This window comes from Pongo abelii, chromosome 6, assembly GCF_028885655.2.
Source record: "Pongo abelii isolate AG06213 chromosome 6, NHGRI_mPonAbe1-v2.0_pri, whole genome shotgun sequence".
NCBI classification, from domain to species: Eukaryota; Metazoa; Chordata; class Mammalia; order Primates; family Hominidae; genus Pongo; species Pongo abelii.
The window spans coordinates 45,490,934-45,513,014 of NC_071991.2; the positions used below are offsets into that span (position 1 = coordinate 45,490,934).

General features: G+C 40.8%; 1 protein-coding gene and 1 long non-coding RNA gene across 4 annotated transcripts in view; one reads left to right on the forward strand and one right to left on the reverse strand.

The window, feature by feature from the left end:
• The window catches only part of LOC129060664 (uncharacterized), an 89,722-nt gene extending 68,769 nt beyond the window's left edge, over positions 1 to 20,953 (forward strand). For both annotated transcript variants that reach the window (XR_010140734.1, XR_010140735.1), the window contains 2 exons: positions 9,946 to 10,081; positions 10,913 to 20,953. This is a non-coding gene — a long non-coding RNA (uncharacterized LOC129060664). The remainder of the gene's footprint in view (positions 1 to 9,945; positions 10,082 to 10,912) is intronic.
• POU6F2 (POU class 6 homeobox 2) overlaps positions 1 to 22,081 on the reverse strand; it is a 434,029-nt gene that overhangs the window by 9,327 nt on the left and 402,621 nt on the right. For both annotated transcript variants that reach the window (XM_054560568.2, XM_054560567.2), the window contains one exon: positions 7,377 to 7,545. In XM_054560568.2, coding sequence (XP_054416543.1) covers positions 7,377 to 7,545 — 169 coding nt within the window. The remainder of the gene's footprint in view (positions 1 to 7,376; positions 7,546 to 22,081) is intronic.

Consider the following 22,081-nt stretch of genomic DNA (forward strand, 5'->3'; position numbering starts at 1 on the left):
GTATTTTTGAAAAGTAACTTCTGGGAGTCTGGAGTAGAGGGAGGGGCAATATCAGTTCCAGCCTCTATGGAGTTTTCAGTCTATAGGGGGTTGGCATCCGATGCTAATGCATAAGAAACAATTAGAGAAAAGTATCAGGCAGAGTATAATCAAGAACTAATGGTATGACATCCACACTGGGTGTGCAGAGACAGGAGAGAGGAGAGGAGGGAGGATTCATCTAGGTCTTCCCAATGGGCAGCTTTCAGAGAATGGAGGAGCCACATAGTCTGGTCAGTGGTGACAGCGTGCACACAGGCAGAAATGCAGGGAGGAGTAGGGCACCGTGGGGACCTGTAAGGTTGGTAGGGTGAAGCAGGAGTTCGTGCTAGGAGTAGTGAATATTTCAGTGTAGCACATTGAGAATCTATGAGCACGGGTGGGGCAGGGGTGGGCAGTGACAATAAAACTGGTTTGACTGTTAAGATGAATGGAAATCCTGTTTTTTTCTCCCAAACTACTCCCAGAAGGCAGGCAACCCTTGGCTAATGAGATTTGTTCGGGTCGTCCCTAGTGGAGGCTGCGCTCTGGATCCCAAACCCCACAAGCACATCAGCCTGGAGCTGCTTCCGGGCTCGCTAAGGCTTGTGGGAGCTCACTTCGGCAGTCGCTGTCTCGAGCCCTTTTTTCCTTTCCCCGTGAAAAAAATCCCTAAAGCAAAAGTTGCAAACGGGCAGCGTGCAAATAAAACTCAGCTTTCCTAGTGTTTACATTAAAAAAGTTACTTGCTAACATGTAAACATTTATTTCTAAAGGAAAATCTTCATTTTCCAAATTCTTCTGAAATGTTAGAAGATTTGACTGCCCCGGATGTACAATTGCACTTGGTAGTGTCCAGTGGACTGGAACTGATTCTGGCTGCTCCTTCAGCTCCTTCTCATGTTCACACCACCCAGCCTCCAACCTGCTCAGCCCGTTTTGTGGCCCTGCGTTTAAAGCATGCGTTCCCAATGAGGCTGATACTGGTTCTGAGGGGGAGGCAGGAAAAGTGTTGGTACAATGGTGTGGTCCCCCAAAGGGCCATAGTACATCAACAGAGCAGATGTGTGATATATCTGTGGTATTAAAATGTTTTGGGGGGGTGGGGTAGGGAGGAAGTAGGGCAATTAAGATAAAAACAAAACAAAACAAAACACCTAAAAATGCTTCTTGCAGGGGGAGTGGGGTGATAATAAAATAATAGCTGAGAAACTCTGGTTTAGAGCAGAGAATACAGAATGGTACAGTGAGAGAGGGGTCTGGCCTCTCTGAGAGAGGGAAGAAGGGTTTGGCAGTCTTGCAAGGGTGTGAGCATGGAGGTTTGAAACTGAAAAAATGGAAAGCCGGAGATGTTCCATGTAACAATATCACTTTTAGGACGGTGATTTTCTTAATTTGGCAGGTATAAGAGTCACCACTTTGGGCCCAGGGATGTGCATTTTTAACAAGTAACACAAGCGATTCTGATGCAGGGGATCTGCTGACAACTACAGAAAGAAATCTTTCTTTGTGGCCCTGGCTTGACCAAGTCTGGGGGTGGTGCCCTCTGTGTGCCATTGTCTTTACTGATCCTTTACCATTATTCAGCAGGCTTCACTACGCAGAAAACTTGCTCTCTCACCTGTATAGGACTGATGGGCCAGGCAGGTCTGTTGAGGAGGGGATCCAGAGCAGGCATCCCACCCTGGCCCTTTCCTTACCCCACTGTCACTACTTATGGCGAGTGGCCAAGATCTGGGAATCAGCGGGCTGAGAAAGTAAAATTTTTGCCTTTATTAGCCCCATCTCTAGATCAGCTAGATTCAGTTGGATTAACCAGTATGTGAGGGGCAGGTCTTTAATCTGGAAGGGTTTCCATGGTCTACTCCAGTCCCAAGGCCTGTGTTGCCACCAGACAGTGGCACAGGATTGGGCTGACATTTTATGTAAATGTGTCCTCTAATCTTTCTTCCCTTCCTCTGCTGTCTCTATTGTTTATGTGTCCTTACTAGTTCCTTGAGACTATCAACTAAATCTGTATGTGTGATCGTGGAGGCTGCTTTTTGTCAGATCACTGACAATAATCAGAGTTGAAAAGGAAGCTGTGGACTTTTAGCCTGTGTGCATTGATGGTGTTGTGCAGATTATCAAACTTTCACTTTAAAGCTCGGAGGAATGGGAGCCTGGGCTACTGAGCCCAGTATCTTCCATGAGGCCCCCAAGAAAGAGTTATTCCACCAGGAAATTGAATTCCTTCTTCTTCCTCTGACAGTTTCCACTCTTGTATTTTCTCCTGGTTCTACTTAGCTCCGTGATAAAACAGAAATTCTTATGAAATTTAAACAGGGTGATGGTCTATTGGACAAAGTAGCATCTCTCTGCAAAATTTGTTGATTGCCAGAGGTGAACACTCAGATTTCTTTATATTAGTGTTCTTATCCATAAAACTCAGATGGCAAAATGTTATTGTTACCGTTTTGCTCCATGGGTTCTGAGACTACAAAAGTCTTCCTATTCAAAATGGGGTCCACTTCTAGATAAACATTAGCTTTACCCTGATTACTACATGTGGGACTTGTCTTCACACTTTGGGAGAATTCATTAGATGGTGTCTGTAAGATGTTTTGAATTCATCGAAAGACTAATGCTCTTTTTTTAATCCCGAAGTTTCTGTCTTAAACTCTTGAAGTTGTTTCACTGGGAGAATAGTTTCCCTTCCTTAAGGAATATATACTTTTCGGCTTGAAAAGGGGAAATAAGAGGTGATTGTGATAAATAGAGTCCTCCCTAGAATGCTCCCTTAGCTCAGAATTTCACATTCTGTCCTGGGATAGGTCAGTCTGGCTTTCTGTCATCTATTCTCCTGGCTCTGGGGAGGTTGGGTTCATTTTAAGGATGAATCTGAAGGCCACCTTGATGGGAACTTCAGGTAAAATCCTCAGATCTCTCACAAGGTGGATCCAGCGCTTTTAACCAGCTCTAGGGAAACTCAATCTCGGGTTTCTATGGAGGATGGAGGAAATGACATCTTTTATAGAAGTTTGCTCCAGATTACATGAGCCTGATATATTAAAGACAGGGCCAGAAAGTAATAGCAATGATGGCCAGGGTCCACCCTGAGTCTGACACTTGATCAACTTATAGAGGAATTAACTGGCCTGGGGACTTAGGCTAACATGGCATTGAAAATTGGCAGTAACTCATAAATATAATGATGATGTTTCCAAAATCAAGCCTGGGATGCATGGACTGAAAATAAAAAAGATTTTTATGGGTGCTAAATGCAAACTGTGTGAAAACAAACCTGCTTTGTAGAATCTGGTTGCGTGGTCACTGGGCACATACTGAACTGAATGCTCAGGATGCATCAGTCAGGACAGAGTTTTGCTTTATTTTCCTGTTTGTTTGTTTTTTAAATTTAGCTCCTTCCCACTCTTAGCCCGGGCATCAGTGTAAGGTGCTGCTAAATGGGTTGAATAGTCACCATGCATCAACATCATCTTTCTATGATTCCTGATTTGTGGGATTTTTATGAGAGTAATACACACCTTTAAAGAAGCTTCCCAAGGTATGAATTAATTAACTATCTTATGTAAATAGCTGTCTGCTTTTTAGTGCTATTCTCACAGCAAATAATGGGCATATTTACCACATATTTCTGAGAAATAGGAAGCCATTTGGGAGTTTGCAATGCAATTTGGGAGAACAGTATTTTTGCAATATGGTGACCTCTTTGGGATGTAGAAAATGGCATGGATTGTGAATCAGGGGTTTCACTGTGCTATATGCCATCAGCATGCAACTTTTAAGTTCACTTTATAGTTTTTTTTTTTTTTTTCTGGAACTAACTATAAGTCATTTGCTGTCTAAGGATCAAGCTTAGGTGTTTAGAAAATGTATACTGGAAAAAAATCCAGCAAGTAATCAAAACCCTAAATCTACCTATTTCTAAACAGTGCACTGTAAATCTTAAACCTAATTGGGACATTTGTCAAGTACTTGTTTGACTTTTCTTCTGACTTTCTAAAAACCCTGCTTATAAAAACTATATCTACCTCTGATGATTATGGAGACTGAGCAAGGTTTAACACAAGGCAAGGTGTGTAGGTGCTATAAATAAGTATTGTGCAGAGTTTCTAATAAGTATGCATGTTTGGTCATTCTGAGCCCAGACATGTTATTCTTTGCATATGAACATCTTGCATCATTACTAAGGTATTAACCCAGCATTCTCTTGCTTGTAGTGGGCAAGACTTTTGTATGATCCACCTATTCTAGTTCATCTGGCATATGGCAGGTTAGCCAACACTAGGATGACAGTCTTTGACAACGACATGGAGGAGTCATTGGCCATGGTTTTGACCAAAGTTTTGGTGATATTGTGATGTAATAAGATATATATATCTCTCTCCCTGGTCTTCATCCTTGGTTCCTGGCACAGAGCTCATAAGACTCTTATAATTTCCTAACAAATAGGGGTGCTAGGAGCATCTTCTGTTCTAATATTTAGTCTTTCACCCCACTTCCTGACACAGAGTTCCTAAATCCTTTGGAATGTCCTGGATGATAGGAGCATCTTTTGTTCTAATGAGGTGACTCTTAGGGGCTCCTGGATAGCTTCATGATAGTGGCTGGTCATCAGAAAGACAAAGCCATGATTAGAAGCTTGAAGCTTTTAGCCCCACCTCCATTCTTTAGGGAGAGAAGAGGGGCTGGAGATTGAATTAATAACCAATCATGTCTTCATGATGCAGCTGCCACAAAAATCACTAAGGTATGGAATTCGGAGAGCTTCCAAGTTGGTGAAAACATCCACATTCCGAGAGAGTGGTGCACTCCAACTCTACAGGGACAGAAATTTCTGCATTTGGAATCCTTCCAGACCTTGCCCTGTGTACCTCTTCATCTAGCTGTTCATCTGTATTCTTTATCATATCCTTTATAGTAAACCAGTAGATGTATTTCTCTGAGTTCTGTGAGCCATCATAGCAAATTATGGAACCAGAGTGATATGATTCATGTACTATTCATTCTGTAGTTGGTTTTGAGACAGAAGGGATTTAACTAAACAACATGCTCAAAATTTGTGGCAACTCTAAGTCCAGCAAGGGGTTAGGGCAAAGTGCGACTCCTAGTGGTACTGTTAGACTCTCCTGGCCTGCAGAGACAACTGTGGAGCTAGCATGGTGTCATTCAATATCTGCATATGGGTTTGAAGTTTCTGCCTTCAATTGCATGTGGTAAAAGAGTCTCTCTTTTCCAAGTCTATATATTTCATACCAAGGATATGTAATATGGTTCGCTCATCATAAACCTAGAACTTATATGTCCCACTGGCCACTGTGCAATGAAAGTTCCATCTGGCCCATTAAAGTATCTCTGTTATTGATTTCTGAAAAAGGCTAATCCTTCACTGCCCAGCTGTGACAAGTGACTAGAGAGAACCCAGTTTCATCCATCTGACTGTCTGCTGTCTGCCCATCCACTCATTCATCTTTCTGTCCATCTTACACATATTAACTATTTACCTTGTGCGAAACACTGTATTAGTAGGAGGTTGTTTGTACTTCTTTTTCATATTTACCTTATTTCTTCTCTGTAAGATGCTTAACTTTGGTTCCTTTTCTTTCAGGACCAAAGCTTAACAGTTTATTCTAAATTTATGACCTTGCTGCCATTTAGAAATGGAGTATTTTGCAGAAACTTATACAGAATATTGAGTTGTAACAAAGTTTGACTCTTCCCTAGGAAAAGTTTTTTTTTTTTTTTTTTTTAATTAGGGGAAATCTGGCTATAATTAAATTCACTTTATCCTTAACTTTATGCAAGTCAGACTAGAGTTTCTGGAGAGGGTTGTATATCTAAACAACCTAAAATACAGTTGATGGAAAATGCATATGTATCCTGAAACTCTGGTGTTGACCCATTTTTAAGATCAACAGCATCCAGGCTAGTCTGGTGAAGTGCCTGGGCATTTTTTCTTTTTTTGAGATGGAGTTGCGCTCTTGTTGCCCAGGCTGGAGTGCAATGGCGCGATCTCGGCTCACTGCAACCTCTGCCTCCCAGGTTCAAGCGATTCTTCTGTCTCAGCATCCTGAGTAGCTGGGATTACAGGCGCATGCCACCACGCCTGGCTAATATTTGTATTTTAGTAGAAACCAGGTTTCATCATATTGGTCAGGCTGGTCTCGAACTCCTGACCTCAGGTGATCTGCCCGCCTTGGCCTCCCAAAGTGCTGGGATTACAGGCATGAGCCACTGTGCCCGACCTACCTGGACATTTTAACATCTTTCCATAATGCCTCATTCCATTTTCTTCCCCACCCACAAGCATCTTTCTTGCCTTAATTATCGGTATAATTGAATATAGACACATATGTATGTAATTATTTTTCTTTTTTGAGGAGGATTACTTGTCAGGGAGGTCATGGCAACCATCCATTTTGTTTTAAGAATTGTCCCATGATATGTGAGGATCCTACTGTTCCTGATATAACAGGTCATTCATGACACTTGACCAAACACAGATCCTCACATGTCCTCATTTTATGGCACAGATGCCTACGCAGGCATCCATAGCTACTGGATTTTTGGTCCCTGGTGAATTGTAATCTATGCACATGTTCCACAGTTTTATATATAAGTAAAAACTGTATTAAAGGTGACTGACATTAAATCAGACCATTGTCCCATCCATGTTAACATGCTGTTATTTGCATGTGATAAATATACTATCTATCTCTAGGGCCAAATACCATTCTAAAAACTATATATACATATATATAGGCTATTGAGGGAGGCAGACTTGCAGACTTATCCTATTTTATGAATGGTTGTTCAGAGATTTCTTATCTGATTCCAGCCCATGCAGCTTCCCCCACATGCCACTAGAGGTGGCTTATTGTACGCACACACCCACCCGCCCACAGGCATGCTCTCTTTTATTTCCTCTGACACCTACAAATAGAACGGCAGGGGACTTCAAACACACAGAAAAGCAGCTTGACCTGCCAGCTGAGTGCCTGTTGTTGGTTATTTCAGTTGTGAGCTATGTGGCTCATGCCCTGAAAACTGATCAGTTGCTACCTTCTGAAGTGGCAGGACTGACTCAGCACATCAGCAACCACTTAAGATGGAACCCGGTCCTTGATAGCCACTAATTCAGGGAGTGTGCTTTGGGGGCCTGCTTCCCTAGGGAACCATCTGGTCCTGGGGACGGACTTCTTCTCAATATTGACCTAGCAGTGCCAGGAAATTCCTGTGCAGGGTTGAGAGAAAGAGAGAGCAGGAGAGAGTGAGAGAGAGACAAGAAGGAAGACATTGCAAACAGGCAACAAGAAGGCCACCATGATTTAAACCGAGCCAGAAAGGATACTTACTGCTGACTAACTGGCCCACGCTCAAAGCTGAAGAAGAGGAGGATGAGGAAGAAGAAGAGGAAGCCTGCCGGACGGGACTTTGAGACATGGATGCTTGGCTGTGAGCCAGGTGCAGAAGGTTGCCTTGGGAGGCTGCTTGACCCACTGACGTCTGGGAGGGTTGGTGGAGCTACATGAGGGAATGTAAAAAAAATACACAAATGAATGAAAAATTAGGGGGAAAATGCCAGGGAACAGAAGTTTCATCTGGGGGTGAATCATTTTATTTCCAAGAATATATACTCCTCAGGAAGAGTGCGCACCCTACACAGCAGGCAGGCTTTTTTTTTTTTTTTTTTTTTTTTTTGTAGCGCACATATTGCCGCTTGCTTGACAGGCATTTTATTAGTAATTCTAAATATATTATTAATTCCCTACTTGGCTTGTTAGAGCACCCAGTTTTCTACATTTCTCGACCCTGGCATGTGGCTGGACCTTTCTGTCTATTCATACAATTACAGCATACTTGACAGGCTTCTCAAGTAAGTATAGATAAAATATAACACCGTCAACTCAGATTGGGAAACTAAAACTTAGAGGTGTGGCTGTGCCCCACCATTTTATCCTATGTAACTGGTATTTTTAGAAAAGTTCCAATGTAGGCTGAGTGTGTGTGGGAACTTCCTCCTCTTACAGACTCTAGAGTCTGGATGGGTTTCTGTGGAGTTGATAAAATGCTGTCTGATATCCTAAGGAAAATTCAGAGAGAAGATGGGGAGTCAGAACAAAAATATCCTGTAGAATTTCTAGCTCTCAGTTGTTACTTTCTTATTCTGGGCTGGCCACTGTATTAAGGACATTGACTAATTTTCCTATCAGCCTGTGGTGTGGGTACTATTTCCACCCCTCTCTCACAAACAGGGAAGCCGAGGCACAGAGAAGCTAAAGGATTTTATAGGTTCAGCCAGCAAGTGCGGAGGAGCTGGTCTCTGGACACATGAAGTCTGACCCTGGGACCCGAGCTCTTAGTTATGATGCCACAAGGAAGAATTAATTTAATTTTAAAAATTGTGTGTGTGTTAAGGAAGGCTGTCTTTATATCCATTTATTCATGATTCCTCTACAGGTTATCAAAGGACTGTTGCTCTGAGAAGTGAGAGGAGCTCAGCTGAGGAGAGAAAGGAGAGAGGGAAGGGAAATGCTTGCAGGTTCTAGGTCTACTTGGAGGCCCAGGAGGGATGTCTCTCCATCATTTTTTTTTTTCTCCTGGAAAGCTGCCATAAGGGCAGGCCAGGACCCCAAGCAGGCAGACAAGGAGCCTCAGCATTAGCCATCTTTGTTGATTGGATGTAGCACTTTTTGGTTTGTAAAGTGCTTTCATATCCATCGTCATTCTCACAGAGGTGTAGCAAGGCTTTTGTAAAAAGGAATCAGCCTGTGAGTAGAATTAGGTCAGGACCTCAACTTTGGTGGAAGGGAGAGCTACCCCCAAAACAGGCACCAATCTGGGAAGGTCTATCACCTTGTTAGCACCTAAGAGCCAGCCTGGGGTGTTTCAACTTCATATTTGTCACTGCTTTCCCAGTGTGTGTATGTGTTCATTTTTTCATTCAACTTTATTGAGATATAATTTACACATAATAAAATAAACCCATTTTAAACACAGAGTTTGATGAGTTTTGTCAAATGTGTACACATGTGAAACTACCACCACAATCAAGATATAGAACCTTCTCATCATTCCACAATGTTCCCTCCTCTCCTTTGTCATCAATTTCCCCTCAACTCTCTGCCCTAGACAGCCACTACCCTGATTTCTGTCACTCTGGATTCATTTGTCTGAGTCCAGAAACGGAATCGTACAATATCTACTCTTCTTGTATCTGGCTACTTTTGCTTGGCATACTGTTTTTGAGATTCATTCATTTTGTTGCATGCCTTGGTAGTTCAGTTTTTTTTAATTGCTGAATAGTATTCCCTTCCATATCTTATATGAATATGGTATATTGTTCATGAATTCATCTGTTAGTGGGTATTTGGGTTGTTTCCAGTTTGGGGCTATGATGAATAAAGGTGTTATATAAACATTTATGAACAAGGCTGTGTGTCTGCTTGTGTTTTTGTTTCTCTAATGTAAATACCTAGGAGTGGAACTATTGGATCATACTATAAATGCATGTTTAACTTTCTTAGAACCTCTCAAACTGATTTCCAAAGTGGTTGTACCATTTTATGTTCCCACCAGCAATGTATGAGAATTCCAGTTGCTCCACACTCTCGCTAACATTTAGGATCATCATGCTTTTTAATTCCCTAAAGTGTTTTTATCAAATTAATATTTTTCCTTCAAACAAATGTTAGTTAGGGGCTACTCCAGAAGTGTGCTTAAGGAGCTATTTCCCCTTCTGGTCCCCTGTGGTAATAATTAATAATGGCTCCCCTACTCACATGGCATTCCTATGCAGCAGATGTGCCTGGCAGGATTATGTGACATAAATAACCAGCCTATGTGGTTGCTGAACATGAGAATCCAGGCTCCCACCCCATTGTGCAGGGATCTTCCCAGGAAACCACCTTGTGTCTCCTACAGAATTGCCTGTGGTTGCATTTCAAGTGAACACCTGTATTGTTGCTCAGCTATGCGAAGTAGAGGCTGGATTACAAACCAACGACAGTTACAATTGACGTGGGATCCCAAATTAATATGCATCAAGCATCTGCCAAAGGTAATTAGCTAAACTGCTGAGCACATAATCAACAATTGAATCCAGTAAATTTTATACTGTAGGGACACATATTAAAGATTAAATCTATTTTTAATTTGCTTAATAAAGTGTGATGGATATTTGCATGTCAATCTACCCCCATAACGTGTTGAGTTGTCCTTCTAAATACTGTTACTTGGCAAAAGCTTTTTACAGTTTTGAGTTAACTGAATCATTAGATTGTCTTCCGTTTTACCATTGCATCAATATTTTATTGGCCCTGGGTGTGGTAAAGAACCATCAAGGAACTGGAAAAGACACCAATTTAAATATTTCTTCCTCAGACATAACACAGTAAAGAAAAAGTTAGTAGGCTGCAATCTTGCTTAAATTAAGAGTCACTAGAGCAAGCTAGGGCTTATGCATTAAGCTAGGCAAGAGAAGAAATTTCAGATGAAAATAAAATAATTATTTTAAGAACTTGTTCCATGTCCATACAGTCAAAAGGAGAGTCAAAAGGAATCTAAGATGTCTAAGAATTTAAGAAAGATATTTTCTTCCAAAGTAAATAATCATTTATTTTAGGACATTGGGGCCCTGCTTACCTCTAGAGTTCAACCGAACAGTTCAGAAAAACCAATACAAATTCTTCAAATTTCTTACTTGTCAAGGATCAAGAAGATTATATAAGCAGTGGCATCTCAATGGAGCCCATAGGTTTTATTCCAATTGCCAGTGTAAATGTGTATCTGTTAATTCTAGAATAATTTTCAAGCTCAGATAGAATAGCCTCTGTACATGTCAAAATCAGCCCAGATACTGACCTCTCGCCTTCATAACATCTTTCCTTAGAAAAACAGGACTTCAGAAGTACCACTTCTGTGAACTTCCATGTCTAAAACTGTAAATCTTTCAGGTAAACTATGAAATATAGCACTATGTCATTGGGATTCTTAGTTTAATGTTTTTGGTGTATTAATCTTTAGAAATTTTATGCTTAAAATATGTCAAATAAGAAAAGACAAAGCAGAGATTTAAGCTACTTTATGAAATAGCTCTGGGGTTCAATATAAAAATTTAATATATGTTAAATAAGCAGCATTAGGAATATGTTACTTAATTTGATTTAATTATGTTGTTGTTTTGGACACTGACTTAACTGTAAAAATCATATATACTTGTATTGCATAACTATTGGCAAAAGAAATGACATTTAAGTATTAAAACATAACTGGACACAAAAATTGGAATAATTTACCAAAACAAAATGCAGGGAGTTAGGGAATAATTAGAAGCAGAAGAAAAAGTTTCTTTCCTTTCCTTCCTGGAGGGAAAGGGAAACTTAGATGCTTCTATAAAGGCAGATGTTTTATTACATTGTCTTAATTTTTGAAAGGCCAAATATATGAGTAATGTTTATTGGATGCTTCCTACCTGTTTTTGTGTATATTACTTAAAATCCCGGCAATAGTCTTCCTTTTTAGGTATTGGTGATATCATTACAGAAGAGGAAACAGAGACTTAAAAAGATGAAATGACTTACTTGGGATTACACAGCTGGTATAAGTAAGCTTTGAATCCATGTAAGTCTGACTCAAGAGCCAGCACTGCTTCCACTATGCCCCACTGCCTCTCAACTCCACGGTCATCGGAGATGAGCAGTTACAGGTCAGGGAAATAGCAGGGAGCTGGGAAGTGTGGGAATAAATGAGGTATATTCAAACTGATAGATCACGGTGAGCTACACTTTCAAGTTGATCAGCCATAGTGTAGATCATCATGATCTATCAATGTGTTTCTTTTCCCTAATATAAAATTTCAAATATTTTTCTGGTTTAAGAATTATTGTCTGCAGTTCCCTATTTAAAATGCCATGTTTGAAAGAAAACATGGTACTCTTAGGTGGCTAGAAGATTATCCAAAAATAATGTTAAGATTTTAGTGCAGTTGGGGGACACATCTCAGATGCAGTTGCCTACAGGTTGTTCTTTGCTTGATGTAATTAATTCTGGTTATCTGTACTACCCCCAAACTTACTCTTCTCAGTATTGTATCCTGTTTACATGATCGTATTTTCTATTTATTCACCATACTGTTAGTAGACTGCCTAAAGGAGCTTGAGTTTCTCTCCGTCTGAGTTTACATAATCACTTTCTTGCCCTTTTTTGAGCTGTGAGCCCGGTGTAAATAGGCTGAGAGCATGCAGAATCTGCAAGAAAGAAGAGAAAAGGAACAGCTCATGTGAGCCTGTGGCTGTGCCTTTTCCAGAGGAGGAGGACCGGATGTCCATCCCACACACAGAATGACAAATGGAGCACAGGATGCAGTGTCTGAGAAGCTTTCTACGTCCTACTGGCTCTCACAGGCTTGCTCTCTTGGTTTGTTTTTGCTGGTTGGCACTGCCAGGGTGTTTAATATATTCACCAAAAATAGATTGAAATAACAGCACACTGTAAAGGCTTTCTTGATTTTCTGTGCCACTGATCTCCAGGTATCTTCTATGTGTTATGCAGTATATCCTTAATAATGTTTTAGTTTCTGGAATAAGTCATCTTCTAATTAAATGTGTCATTGATATTAAAATAAGTGGGGTGGCAAGCGTCTTGGAAAATGGAATAAAATGCAGAAGGTACTAGGCAAGTTGGAAAAGTGAATGCATATAAACAGAAAATTCAAATGGGATTAAATATAAAGAAACTCACTTGGGGAGGAAAAATCTCTCTAAATCTGCAAAGGCAAAATGAAGGAGGACTGGCCTTCTACAAAGATGTCAGACAGCCATAGTGAACCCCAGGCTGAACCCTCCCTGTGCTGCAATGGAGGCAGTGAATACAACCCTATGTGGGAAGGGCATCGTTACTTGCCCTCCCTGCCTGCCCTAGTTGGCATTTTTCTGAGTAATGTGTACCTTGGAATAGCTTGAAGAGAAATTAAATCAGTGGTTCTCAAGATTTAGTTGCATCGGAATCACCTGGAGGGCTGTTAGAGCACAGATCACTGGGTTCCACCCTGACTTTCTAATTTAGTAAGCTTGGGTTGGGGCTCAAGAATTTGCATATCTAACAAGTTTTCAGGTGATGCTGCTACTGTGGGTTGGAGGATCACACAGATTTTGGAAGGAGCTTCTCTTGGAAAAAGAGTTAGAGCAAGTGGATCTGTTATGTCTAGACAAAAGAAGCCAGAGCCCAGACATAATAAGAACTTTGATTAACTAGGAAGGTATAATGAATGCCTGAGCCTTACTGAGGAGTTCATTCTACTGTGGACAGGACAAGAGCACAAATTAAATTTGCTGAGAGATTTAGAGTTGACATCAGGATGAGCTACCTTAAAACATTTGGAGGACCTGGAACATGATACAAGGGAGATTTTAGCTATCTTTGTGGAAAATTTGAAAAAAGGAGGAAGTTATCCTTTTGGCATTCAGAGAGGCTTTACAGAGAAGGGAGGGATTTAGGACAGAGGAGGGAGAGTGGATCCAGATCCCAAAGAATGGATGAGCAGGAGCTTGCCAGACAGGGAAGGTGGGAAGGGGTTCCAGGCCAGGGGCACAGAACGCACAGAAAGTATGAATGAACTGTGTCAGCCGAACTTGGCGGGGAGTGAGAATGTGAGACCAGAGAAGTTAGCTATCCAGATACATGACTGGAAGGTCAAAGGGCTGCTTTGCATTGGGACCACCCATATAGATGTCACCCATCTAGGCAAACCCTTACTCTATTTTAGATCCCTTGTGGGTGGGAATGCCTCATTTCTATCTCATTCTGGGTGGCTTGAGAAAAAATTGAGAATCAGTGATTCAGGCCAGGGCTAGGAAGGAACATTGATTTTTTCTGAAAATTAGTAACTGAATACATTTTTGTATTTACTTGAAAAATAATGGATGGATTTTGATAATTGCATGGCATTTTAAGAGAGCTAATTTGAATAAGCTGTCTCTCATTGGTTTTCTGTTAGTACTAAGATTACCTTTTGAGGAAAAATTGAGTGCCTTCATGGATGGTAGTCTCCAAGTATTATAGCTATGGTATTTAATTTTTGAAAAATCTTAATGCTTTGATTTTGCAAGTTGCAGATTTTTTTTCCTTTCGTTTGTCTCTCCCCGCCTTAATGATATTAAAAAGTCCTGTTAACTTTTGTCTGGATTTAGTCAAAAGGAGAATAAATCTACACAAAAATAATGTCTGTGTGGCTTATGAAGAAACTACTAATTCATAGGCATGGGGCAATCAGGGGAAAGAAAACCAGGGCCTCTGGAGAGACCCTGACTTTGGGAGGTGTTCGCCATATCCCACAACAGCTGTAGAATCCCTTGGAGGAAGCAAAAGGTTGCTTTTGAGCTCCACTAAATATTTTTGTATTAAATAACTTTCTTTTTTCATGCACACAAAGCTTCTCATCACTCTATTATTTTCATCTGGTTTTTGTTTGTTTGAGACAGAGTCTCACGCTGTAGCCCAAGCTGGAGTGCAGTGGTGTGATCTTGGGTCACTGCAACCTCTGCCTCCCAGGCTCAAGCGATTCTCATGCCTCAGCCTCCCAAGTAGCTGGGACTACAGGCATGCGCCACCATATGCAGCTAACTTTTTGTATTTTAGTAGAGATGGGGTTTCACATGTTACCCAGGGTGGCCTCGAACTCCTGAGCTCAGGCGATCTGCCTGCCTCAGCCTCCCAAAGTGCTGGGATTACAGGCGCGAGCCACTGCGCCCGGTCTTCATCTGGTTTTTTTCTGACTTTTATTTTCTGGTATTGCTCACCAAGGATTTCTGATGTAATACTGTGGAAGTTATATTTAGGGCTGTCAAATACTGGTGTTTTTTTAAAAAAAATACTGTTTATATTTCAGATGATAACTTTGCATGTTCTTCTCTGATCATTGGAATGGATCATCATTAGTGTGTTGGATACTACATTCTTAGATTCAGGTTCTTTCAATTAATGGTAGGCAGATGTGAAAATTAAATTAAATATGTCATTACTTTTATTAAATTAAAACAAATCATTCCAGGTCATCTGGTCCGACAGTCCTACACTTTACTTCATGAAAGTGGACTTCCTTCTGAGTATGAGTTAGGGAACTCTCTGTTACTGTAATTTATGACATATTTTACCATCAGAACTATGCTCTTGTGAGATCACACATTAGTCATAAATCACATGAAAAAATAAATTGAGAAACTTCTCTACTGTGTGACAGAAATCCTTTATTTTTTAGTGGTTGTCCATATTATATTTCTTCAATGTAAAGGGTAATATTTAAAGAAAAAAATTGAAGACCACTATCCTTATACCTTTTGAGCTTTTAACTTTTTTGACTCAGGGCCTTTTATGAATTGCGAGCCTCAGAATCACAGCTTTTACATCTGGGACTCACACTTGTGCATCTCCTGTCAATTTGCCCAACTTGTTAGCTTGATTGCATGTTCTTATGGTGTCTCAACTGGAGCCAATGCCAAGAAATAAAGTCATTCATTTATTTCTACCATTTCCCTGGTATTTCTGACCAGGTTCACCATCAGTTTTCTGGATATTCCTGGGACTAGGACAGACCACTGGCACATGCCTTGAGCAAGAGGGGCAGGCCCATTGGTGCCTGCTGTGACTTGGGTATTTGAGATGGTTCCCGCATTGCTCTTTTCAGCTGTGCTCACGTGTTCTCTCAGCGTGCACATACCTGAGAGGTGCACATATGTGTACTGGTGAAGGGAGCCCGCTCTTTGGGATGCTGGTTGTAGCTGACATGTTGGTTGGGGTGTACTTTGTTGGATTTGCAAGGTACATCCCCAAGAAGCTGGCTGTTTTTTCCAGTTGCTAATCTCCAATCCTGCAGTGAAGAGGACAGTGGTGGTGGTTAGACTAGCAGAGGACTGACCATATGTTGCCACAGTAGGAACAAGGTTTCATTCCAGGGCTGACAGATGCTGCGTGAGAAGGCTCCTGAGGTATGTCTGGGCCTGTGAGAGAGACTGTGGAAATGGATTACCGATATCTGCTGTGAGCAAGGGGTTAGGAGTGGCACCATTCCTGCCTCTTATTTGCCATTTCTTGGTTAGGCCTTTCTCCTGGATCAAAACTGTACTACTCCCAATCTAGAGTTGCAATTCTGTGTCACAGCTGTAGTCTATCACTCACACTCACCTGTGAAATTAAGGTGAGAGTGAGAGCTACTTTATATTAAATGTTAATGATTTCTAACTAATTCATCACCTTTTTGGCAATTTACAACTGGCTTTGCAGACAGAAAAGGTTTTTAGCAGATTGTAGCAAAAGAGGCCAATTTCCCCATATTTTCCCCCAGAGATAATTTTGAACATAGTTGGACCAGATGAAACTAGGGTTTAAAAGGCCAATGAAAGATAGAGAACCTTGCCTTATTTGAGGAACCACTTAGAAGGTAGAGAATCAAACAGAAATAGTGTAAATAGTAAATAGTGAAATAAATAAACCAGCTGAGAGATGGGGGGAAGAAAAGTTCTTAATGATAAGATTGGCAGAGACTGCTTGGGATAAAGCTGAGGAAGAAGAGGTGGCTCCCCAGGCTACAGATTTAGATTTTGAGTGAGAAGACAAAGTCTCTGTCTCCAGAAAGTGTACGGATTCAGACCTCGCTGGGATTCTCCTGGTGTTGGCTCCCTCACTGGGTGAAGTTCCCTTGCTGAATGCTCTAATAGATCCCTTCACTTCTACCTCATGGCACTTGCTGCTGTCTTAGTGACATATTTGTGTAAGTCTTTGGTGAATGTACGTCTTCCTCACTACACCATAAGCTCCATGAAGGAAGAGCTCATGGCATCTGTCTTGCCCACCAACACAGCCAAGCTTCCTGGTACCAATGCCAGACACATGGTAGGTGGTCAATAAATATTTCAATTAAATAGATTTTTTTGTACTCATTGAACAAGCAACTGGATTTCCCAAGCATAGTCTCTGAGAGCCACCAAGAATGGGCTTGTTTTCGTGGTTGGATCAGGAGCCAAATGGAGGCAATGGCTGAGGTATCTGGAAGGATATTTCTGCATTGTTGTAGATAAATGATAATATTGGGACTTTCTTCTTCCCTTCTCTTTATATTTTATTTCCTTGCTAACTACTTTACATTATACAGCTTTCTGACTTCACATAAAGCCATGTGCTCGGTCATACACTCACTCTTAGTCTTCATCATTCCTGTCCACCATCTTTCTTTTGTTAGTGTACACTCCAGCTTTAACTCTGGGTCTTAGCCTTGCCCACCTCTTACTTCTTAACTCACTCAGTTAAGGAGCTCATTTCAAAATGTTTCAAACAGGGACAATCCAGACTTTAAAACGTTGTAACAGAGAAACAGAGGAATTGATGTTTCTTCATTGCTTTACCTAATTTTATTTCTGTAGCATTTGATACTCGTCCACTTCCTACTTTTTTGAAATACTTGGATGCTAGATCACCACACTCTGGGTTTCTCTTTTAGTTACCCAACCATTTCTTCTCTCATTTTTCATCTTCCATTCCTTAAATGCTGATGTTTCCCAAGAGGGACTCTTGGTCTTCCTTCCCTTGCTTCTCATGTTTTTTCTGATTTTTTTTCTTCCCTTGCTCCTCTTGCTTTCTCTGGTGTCTCATTTGTTTTCAGCTACAACAAATGTACTCATGATTTGACTCCCATGTACTCACAACTCAACTCCAAGTACATGTTCTCATTAATTCTTCTTTGTGTTTTGCTATAGACTCCTAAATGGTTTGCTCACAGTAGATGGTTTACTTCAGTTCAACCTCTCTAGTGCTATCAGAGTTATTTTCTTGAAAAACAAAAAAAAAAGCTAAGCTTTTAAAATACCTTTTACACGTTTAACAGGTCCTGTTCCCCATGCCACCCAACTGGGTGAGTCCCTCCAACAGGGGTTGTCAGACACCCTATATAGGAGTGATCCTACTGGCATCAGGTTGGTGCCCCTTGAGGTCAGAGGTCCCAGAAGAAGGAGGAGGCACCCATCTTTGCTGTTCTCCAGCCTCCTTGAATGACATATCCAGGCATGGGAGTGAATCGGATGAGTAGGGCCTGAAGTGAACCCCCAACAAACTGCAGCAGCCCTACAGAAGAGAGACTTGACCACTGAAAGGAAAACAAGCAGAAGGCAACAACAACAACATCATCAACAACAACAACAACAACAAGCCCCCACAAAAACCCCATCCAAGGATCAGCAGCCTCAAAGACTGAAACTAGACAAACTCACAAAGATGAGAAAGAATCAATGAAAAAATGCTGAAAACCCAAAAGACCAGAGTGCCTCTTCTCCTCCAAATGATCACAACGTCTCTCCAACAAGGGCACAGAACTGGATGGAGGATCAGGTGAACTACTTGACAGAAGTATCAGAAGATAGGTAATAAAAACTATGATGAGCTAAAGGAGCATGTTCTAACCCAACGCAAAGAAGCTAAGAACCTTGATAAAAGGTTTGAGGAATTGCTAACTAGCATAACCAGTTTAGAGAGGAACATAAATGACCTGATGGAACTGAAAAACACTGCACAAGAACTTCGTGAAGCATACACAAGTATCAATAGCCAAATCGATCAAGTGGAAGAAAGGATATCAGAGTTTGAAGACCACCTTGCTGAAATAAGGCATGCAGACAAGACTAGAGAAAAAAAGAAAGAAAAGGAATGAACAAAGCCTCCAAGAAATACGGGACTTCATCAAAAGACCAAATCTATGATTGACTGGAGTACCAGAATGAGATAGGGAGAATGGAAACAAGCTGGAAAACACACTTCAGGATATTATCTGGGAGAACTTCCCCAACCTAGCAAGAAAGGCCAACATGCAAATTCAGGAAATACAGAGAATACCATTAAGATATTTCATGAGAAGATCAACCCCAAGACACATAATCATTAGATTCTCCAAGGGCAAAATGAAGGAAAAACTGTTAAGGGCAGCCAGAGACAAAAGCCAGGTCACCTACAAAGGGAAGCCCATCCCACTAACAGCAGACCTCTCAGCAGAAACTCTACAAGCCAGAATAGATTGGGGGCCAGTATTTAACATTCTTAAAGAAAAGAATTTTTAATCTAGAATTTCATATCCAGCCAAACTAAGCTTCATAAGCGAAGGAGGAATAAAATCATTTCCAGACAAGCAAATGCTGAGGCATTTTTTTACCACCATACCTGCCCTGCAAGAGCTCCTGAAAGAAGCACTAAATATGGAAAGGAAAAACTGGTACCAGCCACTGCAAAAACACACCAAAAAGCCCGGGTGTGGTGGCTCATGCCTGTAATCCCAGCACTTTGGGGGGCCGAGGTGGGTGGATCACCTAAGGTCAGGGTTTGAGACCAGCCGGGCCAACATGGCGAAACCCTGTCTCTACTAAAAATACAAAAAATAGCCAGGTGTGGTGGTGCATGCCTGTAATCCCAGCTACTCGGGAGGCTGAGGCAGGAGAATCAGTTGAACCCAGGAGGCAGAGGTTGCAGTGAGCTGAGATTGTGCCTTTGCACACCAGCCTGGCGGACAAGAGTGAAAATCCGTTTCAAAAAAACAAAACAGAAACAAAAACAAAAAACACCAAAATATAAAGACCAATGACACTATGAAAAAACTGCATCAACTAGTGTGCAAAATAACAAAATAGCAGCATGATGACAGAATCAAATTCATACATAACAATACTAACCTTAAATGTAAATGGGGTAAATGCCCTAATTAAAAGACACAGACTGGCAGATTGGATAAAGAGTCAAGACCCATTGGTATATTGTATTCAGGAGACCCATCTCATATGCAAAGACACACGTAGGCTCAAAATAAAGGGATGGAAGAAAATTTACCAAGCAAATGGAAAGCAAAAAAACAAAAAAACAAAAACAAAAACAAAAAAAAAACAGGGGTTGCAATCCTAGTCTCTGATAAAATAGACTTTAAACTAGCAAAGATCAAAAAAGACAAAGAAGGGAACAATTCAACAAGAAGAGCTAACTATTCTAAACATATATGTACCCAATACAGCAGCACCCAGATTCATCAAACAAGCTCTTAGAGACCTACAAAGAGACTTAGACTCCCACACGATAATAGTGGGAGACTTTAACACCCCAATGTCGGTATTAGACAGATCAATAAGACAGAAGATTAACAAGGATATTCAAGACTTGAACTCAGCTCTGGATCAAGTGGACCTAATAGACCTAACAGAACTCTCCACCCCAAATCAACAGAATATACATTCTTCTCAGTGCCACATGGCACTTATTCTAAAATCAACCACATAATTGGAAATAAAACACTCCTCATCAAATGTGAAAGAACTGAAATCATAACAGTCTCTCAGACCACAGTGTGATCAAATTAGAACTCAGGATTAAGAAACTCATTCTAGTTCTAGATCCTTGAGGAATCGCCACACTGTCTTCCACAATGGTTGAACTAGTTTACAGTCCCACCAACAGTGTAAAAGTGTTCCTATTTCTCCACATCCTCTCTAGCATCTGTTGTTTCCTGACTTTTTGATGATCGCCATTCTAACTGGTGTGAGATGGTATCTCATTGTGGTTTTGATTTGCATTTCAGCCCAGCCATCCCATTACTGGGTATAAACCCAAACGATTATAAATCATGCTGCTATAAAGACACATGCACACGTATGTTTATTGCGGCACTACTCACAATAGCAAAGACTTGAAACAACCCAAATGTCCATCAATGATAGACTGGATTAAGAAAATGTGGCACATATACACCATGGAATACTATGCAGCCATAAAAAAGGATGAGTTCATGTACTTTGTAGGGACATGGATGAAGCTGGAAACCATCATTCTCAGCAAACTATCACACGGACAAAAAACCAAACATCACATGTTCTCACTCATAGGTGGGAATTGAACAATGAGAACACTTGGACATAGGAAGGGGAACATCACACACCAGGGTCTGTTGTGGGGTCGGGGGAGGGGGGCGGGATAGCATTAGGAGATATACCTAATGTAAAGGACGAGTTAATGGGTGCAGCACACCACCATGGCACATGTATACATATGGAACAAACCTGCACGTTGTGCACATGTACCCTAGAACTTAAAGTATAATAATAAAAAAAAAGAAACTCAAAACCACATGATTACATGGAAACTGAACAACCTGCTCCTAGATGACTCCTGGGTAAATAATGAAATTAAGGCAGAAATCAAGAAGTTCTTTGAAACTAATGAGAACAAAGACACAATGTACCAGAATCTCTGGGACACAGCTAAGGCAGTGTTAAGAGGGAAATTTATACCACTAAATGCTCACATCAGAAAGCTAGAAAGTTCTCAAATCCACATCCTAACATCATAATTAACTGGAGAGGCAAGAGCAAACTAATCCAAAAGCTAGCAGAAGACAAGAAATAACTGAGATCAGAGAAGAACTGAAGGAGATAGAGACAAGAAAAACCTTTCCAAAAATTAATGAATCGAGGAGCCGGTTTTTTGAAAAAAATTAACAAAATAGGTAGACCACTAGCTAGACTAACAAAGACGAAAAGAGATAAGAATCAAACAGACACAATAAAAAGTGATAAAGGGGATATCACCACTGATCTCACAGAAATACAAACTACCACCAGGTAACACTATAAACATCTCCGCACAAATAAACTAGAAAATCTAGAAGAAATGAATAAATTCCTAGACACATACACCCTCCCAAGACTAAACCAGGAGGAAGACAAATCCCTGAATAGACCAATAACAAGTTCTGAAATTGAGGCAGTAATTAATAGCCTACCAACCAAAAAAAGCCCAGGACCAGATGGAGTCACAGCTGAATTCTACCAGAAATACAGAGAGGAGCTGGTATCATTGCTTCTGGAACTATTCCAAACAATTGAAAAGGAGGGACTCCTCCCTAACTAATTTTATGAAGCCAGCACCATTCTGATACCACAACCGGGAAGAGACACAACAAAAAAAGAAAACTTCAGGCCAATATTCCTGATGAACACAGATGCAAAAATCCTCAATAAAATACTGGCAAACCAAATCCAGCAGC